This window comes from Heterocephalus glaber, unplaced genomic scaffold (genome assembly GCF_053883595.1).
Source record: "Heterocephalus glaber isolate CG9 unplaced genomic scaffold, H.glaber_assembly_v1.0 deba00001472, whole genome shotgun sequence".
In the NCBI taxonomy this organism is placed as follows: Eukaryota; Metazoa; Chordata; class Mammalia; order Rodentia; family Bathyergidae; genus Heterocephalus; species Heterocephalus glaber.
The window spans coordinates 98,044,982-98,059,998 of NW_028258315.1; the positions used below are offsets into that span (position 1 = coordinate 98,044,982).

Here is a 15,017-nt window from a genome sequence, read left to right on the forward strand (position 1 = left end):
CATCATCAGAAGGTAAAAAGTAAAGCAGGACTACATTGAAGGCTATAGTGATTGCCCAGGGAGGACATAATATCTCTCCCTCACAGGAAATAGATGTTCTAATTCACAGAATGTGCTAATACCTGTCAGATATTGAATATTTTCTGATTTTTATTGAAAACTGATTCACCTTTTCTGGTTTTACTGAAGTTAGGGAAAGTGTATTTTATAAACTCTCTCTTGAAGTACTCTATCAGTATAGTTACAGACTTGTGTCCTTCTTAAGCCCCTGGTTGTGAGTTCAGTGGATTTTAAAAATTATGTGTGCATACAATGTAGAGTCCTAAAGGAGTGGCCTTTTGTCCTCCCTAAGGGAGTGCGGCTTTGAAAGTTTCAGGTTGTTTCCTCATTGCTCTTAGATGTGCAAGCCTGGAACATAGTAGAGTGTTTAGAGAAAGTATCTCAGACGGCAGCATTGGAGGAGAACCCTAAGTGAGAAGGGCCCGCCCAGGCAGTGATCGGGAGTAAGCGCTCCATTCGGAGGGAAGGCCAGCGCTCGCTGAGGCTTAGTAAAGGACGGCAGAAACTTCGAGACTCCTGCTCAAGGAGGCAGGGAACCTGATGCCCAGGCCAGTGTGAGAAGCAGCATGGAACATTGGAGGGTTTAATGTAAGGGAGCAACACAGCCCCATCCGGTTGATTTGCAAATAGAGCTTGAGAGAGGAGGAGAAGCAGTGGACTGAGACTGGGACTGAGTGGGACAGTAGAGCTGGGGACATTGCATAGCTTGGAGACACGTGGGCTTACTTTGGGGGCTGCTGTTGTCTTACGCGTCACACTGTCATAATCAACAGCCCAGCATTTCCCCGCAAGGAATGGATCTTTTTTTGAATCATAGAAAGGCTCTGTGAGCTCCTGCTTCTGGTTGTGTCCCTGAGAAAAGCACTAGAATGAGTGGAGAATGGCTAAGTTGCCATCTCACTGCCTGAGACTCTCAGAGCCCGGCACTGGGGAGTTACCAAATATTTCAGAGTTAAGGATTTCGAAGCTGGAGTGGGCTGGATTTAAATTGATACCTATAAGAGCTATAGGTTAGTTTGATTTTTGTTTTTTTTCTTTTTTTCACCTTGAGCAAGTTATCCAATCTCGGTTTCCTGTTTCATGGGGCAAGGATGGTGAAAGCCCGATAGGTTCCCAGGGGGCTTAAATGCAGTAACACGGTCGGGCCTTAAGACAAAGCCTAGCGCGCAAAAGATGAGAGAGAAGGAGGCGACAGGAGAGTGTAAGACCACAGGACAGTGCAAGGCCCTCAGAGTAATGAGAGACACAGCTCCTTGCCATCGAGCGAGTAACTCAGAAGAGTCTTCTTAGAGAAAGCCTCAGATTAGCATTGCAACATTAAAATGAGTTGTCTTTCCTGTGGCTAATTTTCCTCAGTCTTTAACCACAGACTATATGCCCGTTGTAGGAAATGCAGAGGATATTTTTTGATGATCTGTAACCCTCTGAAATGGGAAGCATTTTAGTGGAAATAGGGCTGCCTCGTAGGGCTGCACAGTTCGTGCCCTGAAAGACTGTATATGGTGGCCCAGGGTGGCCCCGGGGTGACTGGAGCCAGCGGAGAGGCTGCAGCTCCAGGCTGTTCCAAACCCGCTATGCAGAGCTGAGGTGCGCACACGGGATGAGCCATGCAGAGGCAGGCCAGCCGCTCCCTAGCCCTGCCCTTGGAGAGTCAGAACCAGAGCGATGTGACTTAGGGGAGCTTCAGAGAACTGCTAGGTAGAGTGCGTTAGGAGGGAAGCGAGAGAGGAGACACGTGAAGATGTTCCCTCTGGACTTCTTAGAAAGAGACGCTCTTCGTCACCTCTTTGAGGAGGACTTCACACAGTATAGCTGCACGTTTTAATGGAGGTCTTTAGAATCCTCCAGTTTCCCTCTAGAATGTCACTGGGGAAATGTCTTAGAATGGGGAAAGGGTCTCAAAATCATATTTGTATCTTTTCTACCAATCCCTAGCACAGTGTGAGGATAGAGCCCAGGGTAAGAGGCTGAGGGCCTACTCATAGTGAGGATAAGCATTAAAGAGGGAAGAGAAGAGAGAGAGCTCTGGTGAGAAGAGAGAGAGCTCTGGTGAGAAGACAGGCCTTGCCCAGAGGGTTTTGCTGGGAGGGTGTGAGGAGGCCCTGGTGGGGCTGATCAGGGTTAGCTAGGCCCTGGGGCGGAGCACTGAGCAGCTGGTGCAGGGGCAGGCACCTGGGGTGGCCCGGGGTGACTCTGTCACCTGGGGGGAAGGAGAGGTAGGCAGGGTCCCCAGGGCCAAGAGCTACTCTCAGTGCTGCCACTGTCTCCTCTACTTTTGAGGACTGGTTGCAATAAGGAAGAGTACTTTATGGAAACGTTCCTGTTTTGGTTGAAATTCCAGAAGGGCAATTCTTGCATCACTTGTTCTGTAGGTAATAATAACGCAAAACATTTTTCAAACTTAGAATCTTTCTGAGTGGCTGTTACGTTTATTAAGGTACAGAAGCTGCTTGACTTTCTGTCCCCATAAGCTCACTGTAATTTGAAAATATCAGAAGTCAAAATTGACTGAATCTACCTAACCTACCAAGCCGTGCACAGCACTGTCTGCTAAGAGCACTATTTGCCTTGTTCACAGGCTGCCCTGCCGCTGTGGCTCTGCTTGCTGCCACTGCCTAGCCTCACAGGAGAGGATGGTGGGGCCTATCACCAGCCCAGGAAGTGGGCAGAATTCAGAATTTACAGTTCTGTCCAGTCTATACTGAATGCGTTTTGCTTTCATCATAAAGCAAAAAAAATGGTTAAGTTGAGCTGTATTGTAAGTCAGGGACTGTCTGTATTAAGAATGCCTACCTGCTGGGGCCAGGGATTTAGCTCAGTGGCACCGTGCCTGCCTCGCAAGCGCAAAGTCCTGAGTTCGATCCCGGAACACCTACCTGCCAAGGAAGAGACTGTATTTTCTTACTTTTTGGTGAAAGTGTGCACACAGTCTTCTATGAATCCAAATGTTGCTGGCTTTCTCTGTGACTTATGAACAAATAAGCAGTTACTGCATAATCCAGCAGGAAGTTCCTTCAAGACCACTGCTGCCAGGCCAGGAGAGCACACTGCAGTGCGAGCTCACCTTGTACATTAGCGTTGGTGGTGGGTAAGGTAATTGTGATAAGGTAATTGTGATTTGGTGAGCAGCTTATTGTCCACAGAAGCAGGGGTCTGTGTGCTTTTCTTGCTAGCAAACCACCTTTTTGGGAAGTAATGATTTATTTTTTAGCAAATACATTATTAGTTTCTATAATCAAACCTACATAGATAAGACCTTACATATTTAATATAGTGCATTACTCCTGTACAAATGGGAAAAAAAATTTAAGTCTAACATTTCTAGACCAATATGGCTGTTAGTTTCTGTTCATCGCCAGCTCAACACAGTAAACTGGGATAACTTTTTCCAAAGTTGACAGGACACTTAAAGTTTCCAGAAATTCAAATTATATATGTGTGTGTGTGTGTGTGTGTATTTATATAAAAAGACCAATAATAGCAGTATGTTATGCATCAATAGCAGCAACAGCTTTTCCAGGTTCTGCAGTCATCTGAACAAAATTATCCAGCACATTCCATTTAAAAAAAGAGAGAAAGAAAAGAAAAATACCCAGAAAACAGCAAAGTTCTGTTACTGTTGTGGTACCTGGCACCATTATTTTTTTATTAGCTTCTTAATCATGGGGAAAGAAAACATTCTAGAGTAACATCTAGAATGTTAAAATCTGCTCTGATAAAGCACGGTCACTACTACAGATCATAAAGCAGGTACTGGAAAGTAATGACTAACCAGGGGACTGTAATACTGTTTCAGTGTTTCCAGGTTTCAGTCTGATTGCATTCATAGTATAGCTGGTCTTCTTTCTTGGAATCCACATACAAAGCACCATGTTTTCTTGATGTTTGCATATTTTGAAGTACCCCAGCATGCCTTATATTTCTGAAGCCCAGCTTCAGTTACTCAGTGTTTTAAGAGCAAGATGTTTCTTACTGATAATTGCAGATTTAGAAATACAGTTGGAATTCATGGATCCAGAAATGCACTGTATATCTGAATTGGGGAGCTTGCCATGGGCAGCTCCGCAGACCCACTCTGATGTGCCTGGTTCAGATCTCCAGGACAGAGATCCCTGTGCATTCTGACTCGCAAGCTGGCCAGATTCATTACTTTCACCTCAGATCCTGTCCACTCTGGTGGGGGCTGGTGGGATGACTGACACGAATTGTGACTCAGATGTGACCCATCTTGCAATGATGGCAGGAAAGGAGGTCCCTGTTTTTTAAAAACTAGTTTTTAAATCCTTGCATGATGTGCCGGCAGTGTCACATTACTTGATATATATATATATCCATATCCATGTCCATTTTGGGTTTTCAATACAGGGTCTCACTGTGTAGTCCAGGCTGGCCTTGAACGCACTACGTAGCCCAGGCTGGCCTCAAACTTATGGTGCTCCTCCTGCCTCAGCCTCCCAAGTGCTAGGATTACAGGCGTGAGCCACCACACCCAGCTTGTACTAATTGCTTAAAAGTTTAAGTATGAAGGAGGACTGAGATGTGGGCCAGAAGCAGCATTCTTTTGGAATGATAAGTTAGTGTTGATCCTGCGCTACCACATAGCATAAACTATGTGGCTCTGTCACACAGTCACTTGGGATCTGAGCAGATGGGGATAGTGTGGGGTTAGGGCATTGGGGGACCCTTGGGCTTGAGTGTTGAGAGCCCCCCAGAGGTCCCGCCAGCCTGTACACTTGCTGTGCTCTGTGCCCCGTGCCCCGCTGCTTCACCGTGTGTGTGAGTGTGTGAGTGTGAGAGTGAAGAGCACCCTCATTTTCGCTGTCTGTTATGCAGACACAGCAGTGATCTTACTTAGAGGAAGTAGATGAGTAATGTTAATTCAGCCTGGACCGATAACAAACACATTTAGAATCTCCATAATTAATTAAAACCCTGCCACAATGTCAGCTGCTGAAGTATTTTGTCTTAGATTAGCTGGGCTGGACTACTTGTTAATCAGTTTCCAAGCAAGTGTACAGTAGTGACTTGTAGCTTAGTCATCTTTTCCCAAAGTTAGTCAGGCTCTAGCTTTAAAATTTTCTGACAATTCCACACTTTTTAAAAAATCAAACCAATTTTACCTAAATAAATCCGTTTACAAAGAAAAGCTTATCAGGCCGGATATGGTGGCGCATGCCTGTAATCCCAGCACTCAGGAGGCTGAGGTAGGAGGATTTCTGTGAGAGGATTTCTGTGATTCGAGGCCAGCCTGAGCTGCACAGTGAGTTCAAGGCCAGGCTGAACTACATACATAGTGAGACCCTGTCTCAGAAAACCAGAAAAGAAAAAAGAAAAGTGTATCAGGACAATAAAGTGTTTATTTATCATAGTGTTGTTTACTATAAAAGGTGTAAGTGCAGAGAAATATTTATAGTGGGAGAAGGTCGGTCAGGTGCCCGTGCCCTGGCAGTGCCTGCTCTGAGTCTGAGGCCTGGTTGTATTGTTCAAAGGAGGCTGGTGGCTGTGAACCAGTGGTAGTAGCAGTGTTGCCACACTGTGGTCACAAGAATTGAAGGAGTTGGGGAAAGCTCTTGTAATCGAATGTAGTTAATGTTGGGGAGTGACACCTCCATGTTTTGGGGCACATCAGCTTTGTCTCTTGGGTTTAGTTTCCTTTTGATGTTTAAACTGAGACCACGCTGAGTCAGAAGAAATATTAGGCTTAGGAGGCAGGATCCTAGAATCTCAAGGCAGTCTGCAGGAGGGTCACAGGAGTCAAGTACCCTTTGCTGTTGGGCAGCTGCTGTCACGCTGACCCCTGCTCACCACTCTTCAGCAAGTGACAGCCGGCTTTTTCATTGCTGTATGAAGGCAGCTTTTTATAACCTTCAGCCTTCTCCCCTTGCAGATATTCTGAATCCTATAAAGCTAACAGCCACACACGGCTTCGACTTAATGTTCCTTGTGTACAGAAAAGTGGTTTGGATTCTTTTAGATGCCAGCATAAATTATATTTGCTAAAATGTCATTTTCATCAAAGGATGAGTAAATTACTCATACATGAGAAATAACTCATACTTTTTTAAGCTAATTGATTTCAAAGAGTGCTAGTAAAAAAGTCTTACTTTATGAGATCTGATGAGCTGATTCTGACTAAAACACTGCTGCCCATTATTGACAACATTTCACATGTTTATGATCAGCAGTTGCCATCATGAAACCAAGTTATTTTATGTCACAAAGTAGAGATTTTGCTATTTAGTAAGGAACACATAGCCCCGCTCCTTTTGTCATTTGATTGACTTAGGTATGGGAAGTAACAAGGTTATTTTCTGAATGAGTTAATTCATTTCACTTTAGGCTTCAGATAAAGAACAAATAGGGCCAGGGATTTAGCTCAGTGGTGCTGTCGCCTGCCTCTCAAGTGTAAGGTGCTGTGTTCAATCCCCAGTACAAAAAAAAAAAAAAAAAAAGAACAAATATTCCCTTTTTTCTTTCAGCTGTGCTAAGTTTGGAGACTAAAATGTTTTTTTTTTTTTTTTTTTGGTACCGGGTATTGAACCTGGGACCTTGTGCTTGCAAGGCAGGTGACAGCACCACTGAGCTAAATCCCAAGCCCCAGGAGACTAAATTTTTATTATCTATGTCCTTTTCTACTCTGAAATGTTCTGTGATAGTCTTTTTAGGATTGGCATTCATTTAAAATTTCACAAACTGATGATAACTTTTAATGGTACTTGATAATTTACACAGCATTTTTGCATGTATTATCTCGTTTCCTGTTCGTATGAGCCAGTGTTTACAAATGAAAGTCCTAATTTTGTTCACAAATGAAAGGCGGCACCAGGCCATGTTTTCTGGCCACTAATACCTATTTCTCTTCATATAATAAGGATGGATAGAGTTAAAAGAAAATCTAGAGAAGATGTAATGAATTCTACATGTTGCAAAACTACCATTAGTGACAGATGTTGAAGCTCAGGTGGAATTTTCAAGTTTGCTTGGAGTAAGTGGGTCTGCATTGTAACCTGTTACATCAGAGAGACTATTTTGAAGACATGACAGTACGTGCAGACATTTGATTTAGCATAGTCGAATTTGCCTTTGGTCTGTTGTGCTCTTTTAAATCCTAAACCATGGTAACTATCCTAACCCCAAGCTCCTTCCCTTTTTGTATGAACCGGAGCACATTGTGTAGCTTCTTTGGCAGTGTGGTCCACATATTTATTTCTGTATTCAGCATAGATTGAAGCTTATTGCCTCTTTAGCTGCAAAGACCCTTGCCAGGCTTTTCTTCAGGGACAGAACTCCCAGACATGGGCATATCCAAGCAAGTGATGTTGTCAAGGTGAACTTAGTTTCACTCTCAGAGGAAATTCCAAATGGATGGCTTGATATAAAGTTGGTCACATAGTAACATGGTATGAAGTAAGTACAGTGAATTCATTTTTTTCTTTGTGACAAGCTGAGTAGTGTTAATTAAATTTTTCAAATTATCCAGCAGCACCAGATAAAGAACTGTCTTTAACCCAGCTAATATAATTTTATCTGTATTCCTTGTTATATAATAAACAGGGGACTATAAACTAGTGTTACTCATATCATTTGTAGGGGCAGATTTTAAATTTCTAGTTATAAAATGCATTGATTTTTCCTTTTATTGATATCTGTGCCTTTATTAATGGATGTACCTTTGAGGTTGCTTTAAAAGAAATTAAACATGCTGGGTCTGGGAGTACATGCCTGTAATTCGAGCAGTGCTACAGGCTGAGGCTGGACGAGTGCAAGTTTGAGCCCAGTTTAGCAGTTTAGCTGAATTTAGCCAATTTAGCAATTTAGGGTACTGACCCCCCCAAAAAATGAAAGAAAGAAATCAGCAATAGTATGATTCATGCATTTTGCAAATATCTTTTGGGTACCTATTATATCCCAGGAGTTTCTCTCCCTGCAGCCAGAAAAGCTCCGCGTCTCTGGTTTCACGCACCTTGTACTGTGATTGGGGATGGCGTGGGGGTGAAGATGACACAGACTGAATAAGCTTATTTCGGATAGTGCTCCATGCTAGCAGTGATGGGAGAAAGAGTGGCTGGGACAGGCCGTTTTAGATAGGGACAGTCAAAGGAAACCTGCATCAGGGGTTATGAAAAGATCTGGAGGAGGACTGTTTCTGAGGGAGGAACTGACATGCGCAAAGGCCCTGGGGGAGGAGGGCTGGGCAGAAGGGCCTGGACGGCGCGGAGCAGTGTGCGGGGCAGGGCTCCGGTTGAGCTTGGAGAAGCGGGTAGTGCCAGCCGATGGAGTGAGCCTACCAGCCGTGTGCGGTCCCTGGGGACTCCGTGCTAGCAGCTGTCACAACCTGGTTCACGGTGGCTCTGGGGGACATAGTGGTCAAGTGTGGAAGGCATGGAGAGGTAGTTGCTGCTTTGCACCAGGTAAAGGGAGAGCTGAGTGGAAAGAGAAAGCTTAAATTTAGATGGTGGCGGGTCAGCACTGAGAGGTTGAGGAGACGCGAAATCTATATGGAGTGCAGAGTCAGCAGGGCTTGCTGATGGCTGCAGGAGCCTGGTGGGAAAGGCGGGCCAGTGACTCGGGGGGCTCGGGCTCCAGCAGCTGGGTGGACTGAACGACAGCTGAGGACCGCAGGCGGTTCTTCAGTCAGTGTACAGACATTTATTTTAATGAGGTGCAGCTACCAGAATGACAAGCGCTGTTGTGTTGCATTCAGTCAGTAGACATTTTCTAAAGCTTGTTGGGGTAGAAAAAGAATTATTTCAGTAATGCCAGACTTGGGGGCCATTTCTTCTTTTTATTTATTTATTTTTGGTTTTTGTTTTGTGTTTTGTTTTGTTTTGTTTTAGGTACCAGGGATTGAACTCATGACCTTTCGCTTGCGAGGCAGCCGCAGTGCCACTGAGCTAACTCCCCAGCCCTCTTTTTATTTTTAGTTTGTTTTTCAGCAGAGCAGTAATGTAGTCATAAAAGCCACAAAACAAAAGTGAATGTGTGTACTTTCCTGGGACTTTTCTTGACCTGACCGTATAACAAGAATTTATTGAGAGGCAGGCGGGCCGAGGCTGTAACTCAGTGGCAGGCACTTGCCTTGCATGCAGAGGGCCCTGGGTTCCATCCCCACTCCATCAGAAGAGTTTTCTGACTTTTAAAAAAGTGCATTTTGGCTTGTTACTAATACTGAAGTAGTAATGTACTCTCCAGCAAACAGTGAGCAACAGCAGAAGTGTAACTACGCCGTCAGAATGAGCTGAGAGCCTCTGCCTTTGGCGGGGTGGTCTGCTGTGTGTGCGCCCGGAACAGTTCTAGGCTCTGGGCAGAGCGGTTGTCTGCCTGCAGACTGTTTCCCTTCACACACGAGAAAAATGAACCTGTGATAAATTTCCTTTTTAACTTCATAATCTATCTTAAATATTTTGCATATTAATGCGTGCTGTGTATTAGTGCTATATTGTTTTTTACTTTTAGTTTGGTTTAGTTTTTAAGACCACTCTACTTTCTGAGTGTATTTTAATTTAGGTAACCAGTTGCCTGTCAGTGGGTGTTAGATCCTCAGCATTGCATTTCTGTCCCACCCCAGCCCCGTACCGGACATTAGGCTAGGCCCAGGACCTTTGCACTGAGCTGCATCTCCAGCACCTTCCTTCCTATTTTCAGTCTTGCACCAGGGTCTTCCTGAGTCGCCCAGGCTGAGCTTGAGCTAACTCCTGCCTCCGCCTTCAGGAGTGCTGGGACCAGGCCTGTGCTGCTGCACCCAGTGTAGTACTCTGTTTCTGTAGGCGGCACCTTTAAAGACCCTCCGCCTTTGGAAGTGTGTGTCAGTTACTGCAGCATATTGGTTTTCTGTGTGAATAGCTGCACAGTAAATTGATATTTTTAGACTGACGTGTGTACTTAGTGGGTATGCAGCAGCGCCACTCTTATCTTGTGTGCTGGAAGAGTTACTGGCTGTTACAGAATGATTGTGCTTCAGGTTTGAAAGGGAATAGTCAAGGTGAAAGTCCATATGTTAGTTAAATTTGCTGAAAAGTACTTTTTTGTGACAGTCACTTCTCTGGACTAATTTGTACGTTAACTGAGACATACACGCCTCCTCTTTGAACCGTGTTAGGCTTTGGTCTCATGCATGACCGGAAGGGCGAGTGTTGGTCACTTCTTCATGCAGCAGCACCTACACCTGGCTGGAATAGCAACTCCAGTGCTTGTAGAATTCAGGCCAGGAAGCAGAATGGTCGGGGCAGGAGAACAAGGGCTGGACTTAGCTGTTTTCCTCTTCATCCCTCATTGTGTGTGTAGAGATCTTAGTCTTCAAGTTTACTTCTACGTTTTATTTTCAAGACAGCAGTTCTCAAAATAAACTTCAGAATAGTTTTATACATTTTTCACCTTGTGTGTTTGGAAGTTTTGAAAAAATCAGAAAATAATTATATCCATTTAAGATAAGTTAAAATACAAGCAGAATTACACAAGATAGAGCACTTGATTTGTATTCTCTTCAGGTCAGAAATACACTTTGGAATTAAATGTGTTTCATTGCTCTTATTCTTGAAATCTTAAAAGGATTGTTAGGACTCCTGATGTGAAGAAGTTGTAGTGACTTGAGAGGTGAGCTGTTGTTTGGCCAGTGCCCAGTATGCTTTCTCCCGTGCCTCCCTTACACACCCAGTTGTGCCACCTGAGCTCAGTGTGCTTAGCTGCCAAGTGAAAGGAGTGACAGAAGCAGAGTGGAAGTACTTGGTGCAACACCAGAACTGCGTGCTGCTTAAATTCTTCTTCACTTCCCTTCACAGTGAATTTTTTTGGTACCGGGAATCGAACTCAGGACCTTGTGCTTGCAAGGCAGGTGGCAGAACCGCTGAGCTACATCCCCGGCCCCACAGTGAATTTTTATAATAAAGTATTAAACCTATTTCTTTGTGGATGTTTTGATTAGCAGTAGTGTATTAAATATGTAGTCACATTTTTATGTAAGTACATAAATGTAACTGTCCCAAACATGCACACGTGCGTGTAACTCGGAGCATTGAGTTAACACATACCTTTGTGCCCTTCTACATTTATGTCATGCTCCTAACTCTGGACAGGCACAGAGAATCATGAGTTTCATTAGTAGGGGATAGTTTTTCAAAAAATGGGTTCTGTCATACACACTTCTGATGCCTGTCTGGTCAGCTGCGCTGCATGGAATTCATGCACAGCCCTGGCCAGCATGAATCTCCTCTGCTTAATGGTGGCACATTGCACTAAGTTGTGGCTGCACTGCAGCTTCCTCAGTCAGGCTTCAGTGGACATTCATTTTGTTTCTTGCCTTCTGTCCTGTGAACAAAGCAGTAGCCCCCACTCTCCTGTACTTGTTCCTCTACCAGCCCTGTAGGAAAGTTTCTTCACCAGAAGTAGATGTATTCTTTTTTGTAAGCTTCCATTTATTTTTCTAAAGTCTCTTACAGTATTTCTTAGGCCACTCTTATTGTTAATTTTAATTTGACTTTGAAGAAAACTTGTCAGACAAGCACAAACTTTTTTTTTAACTACCAATATAGCACATATCTTTTAAAACAGGGTAATATTCCAAAATGAGTGATGATTTTTAAAAATATTCATTTAAGCGATTACAGGCAATTCATTCTGTGTGGAGTTTACATTAGGGAAGAAACCTAGTTCTCTTGAGCCGGAATTCCTGTCTGCAAAATATGTAGCCTCCTACGGGATAACAGTTGTGGGTGAGATTAATTATAGGGGCAAGGAAAAGCTATGGCTGATCTTATTTCTGATCTCACCATCCTCTTTGCAGGTTGTGTAATTAGTTGCCTTTAAACAGTGTTCATTTTTTGTATCAATGACTGGGTTAAGGTCAGACCAGGGTTCTCACGAAGCCCAGATAAATCAGGCCACACAGACTCCTTTTATTTGCCTGCTGTCCACACATGAAGAGCCATCCACCATGAGGTCAGATGATGCTAACCAGAGAAAGGGTCCAGCGCAGTATTAGCCCCCAGGTGAATCGTCCCATTTGAAGTTCATCTCCCATCTCTCCTAATCCATCCTGAGTACCTAATGAGCCACTGAATAATAACAGAGCAACATTTCTTGGTGAAGCTAATCTGATTCTGGATAGCAGGCTTCCAGGACCTCAGCTGAATGAATTGCTTGGTATTTCCAAGTTTGAGAATACTTTCTTCTCCTTTCAAGTGCTCCTTGGCAGCAGGTAAGGAATGTTAAAGCTCCTGTAAGTGCCAATTAAGGCCAATTATAACTCACCCGGCCTGCTGAGACAGTGAAGTGGGGTTAGTGGAGGCTTGTGTGTCTGTAAAATGGAGAACTAGTGATGGGAACACGTATTTCACAACTGCCAACGGTGTGTTTGTTGCCCTGCAGAGCAATGACACCCTTCCTGCCTTCCCAGGGCTTCAGTTTGGGAAACCCCAGGATTTGTGGAGGGCTTGACTGAGTTTTTGTAATGAGCCTCTTTCTGATTTACTGTGACTGTGCCTTCTCAAGTGGTATCTAACTCCAGGTTTTCCTTGGTTATAATCATAATAGATGCAGTTATAGAACATTAGAGCTGCAGTGGGCATTGCATTGCAGTCCATGTGTTCCCTGGCCGACTCCACCCAGGCCTTGTGGGAGGAGGCAGTATCAGCTGCCAGGTGAAGCCTGAGCTGTGGTCCCCATGGCTGCTCCTGATCCTGCAGCTGTAGCTGGCTGCGCCCTGTCCCTCTCCCCAGGCCCTGACTGGCCAGCCTGCCCAACGGCTGCTCCTGAGGTAACTCATCCATCACACAAAGGCTCTGCAGGGCTCCCTTTGTGCCAGGGTAAAGTTGCTGTGTGCACACCATTCAAACCACAGTCAATGTGATTTTTGGTCTGCAAGGCCCGTGGATGTCACTCTATTAAAATGACGTTCTAGTTTGTAATCTTTTTAGTATGTTAATTATTTTTGTAGGAAAAAGAAATATGGCCTTGTCTCACACATACACCTAAACATGAGTAATCATTGTTCAATTTAGCATCAAAACAAACCTCATTTGGATAGGATATTGGGACATGATTTAAAGAAAATAATAATAATGCTTTCCAAGCAGAATGATTTGCTTATACATTTTATTCAGGGAATTATGAGAGTCATGTCTAAATATTTAAAACTTTAATCTGAGCTGCTTAATTTCCAGTATATATTCTTAGTATATGAAATTATATTTTCCTGGCCTACACTACCATTCATCCCTTTCCTGATACAGGTATCAAAAATAAGTTTGAATTATTTCTCTTATACTTACGTAAGAAATTAGATGTAGTTGTGTGTTTGCAGCGTCTAAGAACATCTGCTCAAGTTCGCTCTGATTTTCCTCAGGATTACAGAACTTTACTCCCAAAACTGTCCTGGATCGGCTGGTTCTCACCCTCACCCGTACTCTTCACTGTGTGTAAAAGGGGGTACCAGAGAGGCCGGCGTTCGCAGGGAGGCTGAAGGGACTCTGGGCCAGTCTGAGGAGTGCAGGGATGAGGAGCCAGGCTCCTTTCTTCCCGCTCTGCTTTGCAGTTGAAGGCATCAGGGAGATGCCGCAGCTGCCCCTTGGGGAGTGAGCGGTGGATAACGTAAGAGCTGTTACATGCAGATTGTGCAGAAAGGAACTTTCTCCTGAATTAGCCTGAGAGCCTTACTTCTGCGAGCAGACTCCTGAGAGAGGGTGGGGAGCTGTGCCCACCCTGTGCCCTCCCGGGCCTGCTGACAGGCCTCCTTTGTGCTCTTCCAGTGGTTGTAGGAGCCAGAGCGCAGGGCTGAGGCGGCAGGAACCTGGGGGTGCTGCTCTTACCACTGCCCGCACATCAGAACGAGTGCCTCCCAAAGGCGGCGTCTGTTGTGGTCTGTCGGGCACCTGAGCCATCCATTACTATTCAAACTCAGCTCAGCTGGCAGTTTTCCCTGTCTTCTTGACAGACACCAAGATTGGTCTGTTGACAGGAGGAGGAAGAGTCACATGGGCAGGGTGGTGGAGCTGAGGTAGGACACAGACCGGCCAGCGAGATACTTTACAGGGGGCACTTACAGAAAATTTTGGATTAAAAGCGTAGAAAACTGTGCCGGGGATTTAAAAGCTCAGTGGTTTCACCGCCTGCTGCGCAAGGACCCGAGTTTGATTCCCGGTACCAAAAAAAAGCATAGAAACCCCCAGGTTTAGTCCCCCAGTGATTAAACACCAAATTTTGGAGAAACTGCAGCATGTGAAATGTGTATTTCGAAAATATGTACAGAAAATGGGTCACGATTTTTGTTACTAGATGTAGAAGGAAAAGTATGTATAACAAACTTTTTCTAAGTTGAGTAAGTATAGATAGTATATGGGAAATAAAATGTGGAGAAAGGCTGCTGATATTTTAACCTTACGATCTGCTGAGACTTAAAATGTAGGTTTTATAAATAATTGTGTACATTTTCTAATATACTTGGCAGTAGTAATGTCATTTTAAAGGTATTCAGAAAAATTAGGGTGTAATTCGAATTTTAGCAGGTTAAATTTATAAATTCTGGCTTCTCCAGTTCTGGCAAATTGCCTTTCAAATGGAAGGATTAATTTACACCAGCCAGGACGCCTGGTATGACCATATTAGATGAAATTAGACTCCACCCCCGTTTTCTGTTGATCTGCCAGGACCTTTGTAATTCAAGTGCTTTTTACAGTAGTAGCAAATGTTACATAAGCCCAAACATGGAGCATATTTGGAGTTGGTGGGCAGACCCCAATCATGATGCAAGCCTGCAGTAGCAAGTGTGCACTGAAGCACAGCCGAATTCTGTGAATGGAAGGTAACCGGACGCCTCTCCAGAGCAGTGCTTCCTCTGCTCAGGAGCTGAGAGCTCCACTGGGTAAGTTTTCCGAGGCAGTTTTCAGAGGCTGGGCTTGGCTGGGGGCCCAGTTCTGGATGAGCCTGCAGAAGGTGGGTGCAGGCTTGCTAGCATTACACAGAGC

At 44.4% G+C, this 15,017-nt stretch overlaps 1 protein-coding gene across 13 annotated transcripts in view; it reads left to right on the forward strand.

Annotated features, from left to right (window-relative positions):
- Atxn7 (ataxin 7) overlaps window positions 1–15,017 on the forward strand; it is a 153,519-nt gene that overhangs the window by 86,579 nt on the left and 51,923 nt on the right. The window contains exon 1 of one of the 13 annotated variants that reach the window (XM_087182538.1): window positions 19–14,914. The exons of the other annotated variants lie outside the window; for them this stretch is intronic. Coding sequence (XP_087038664.1) covers window positions 14,848–14,914 — 67 coding nt within the window. The 5' untranslated portion in view covers window positions 19–14,847. Of the gene's footprint in view, window positions 1–18; window positions 14,915–15,017 lie in introns of those variants that run through there. 13 annotated transcript variants of the gene reach the window in all.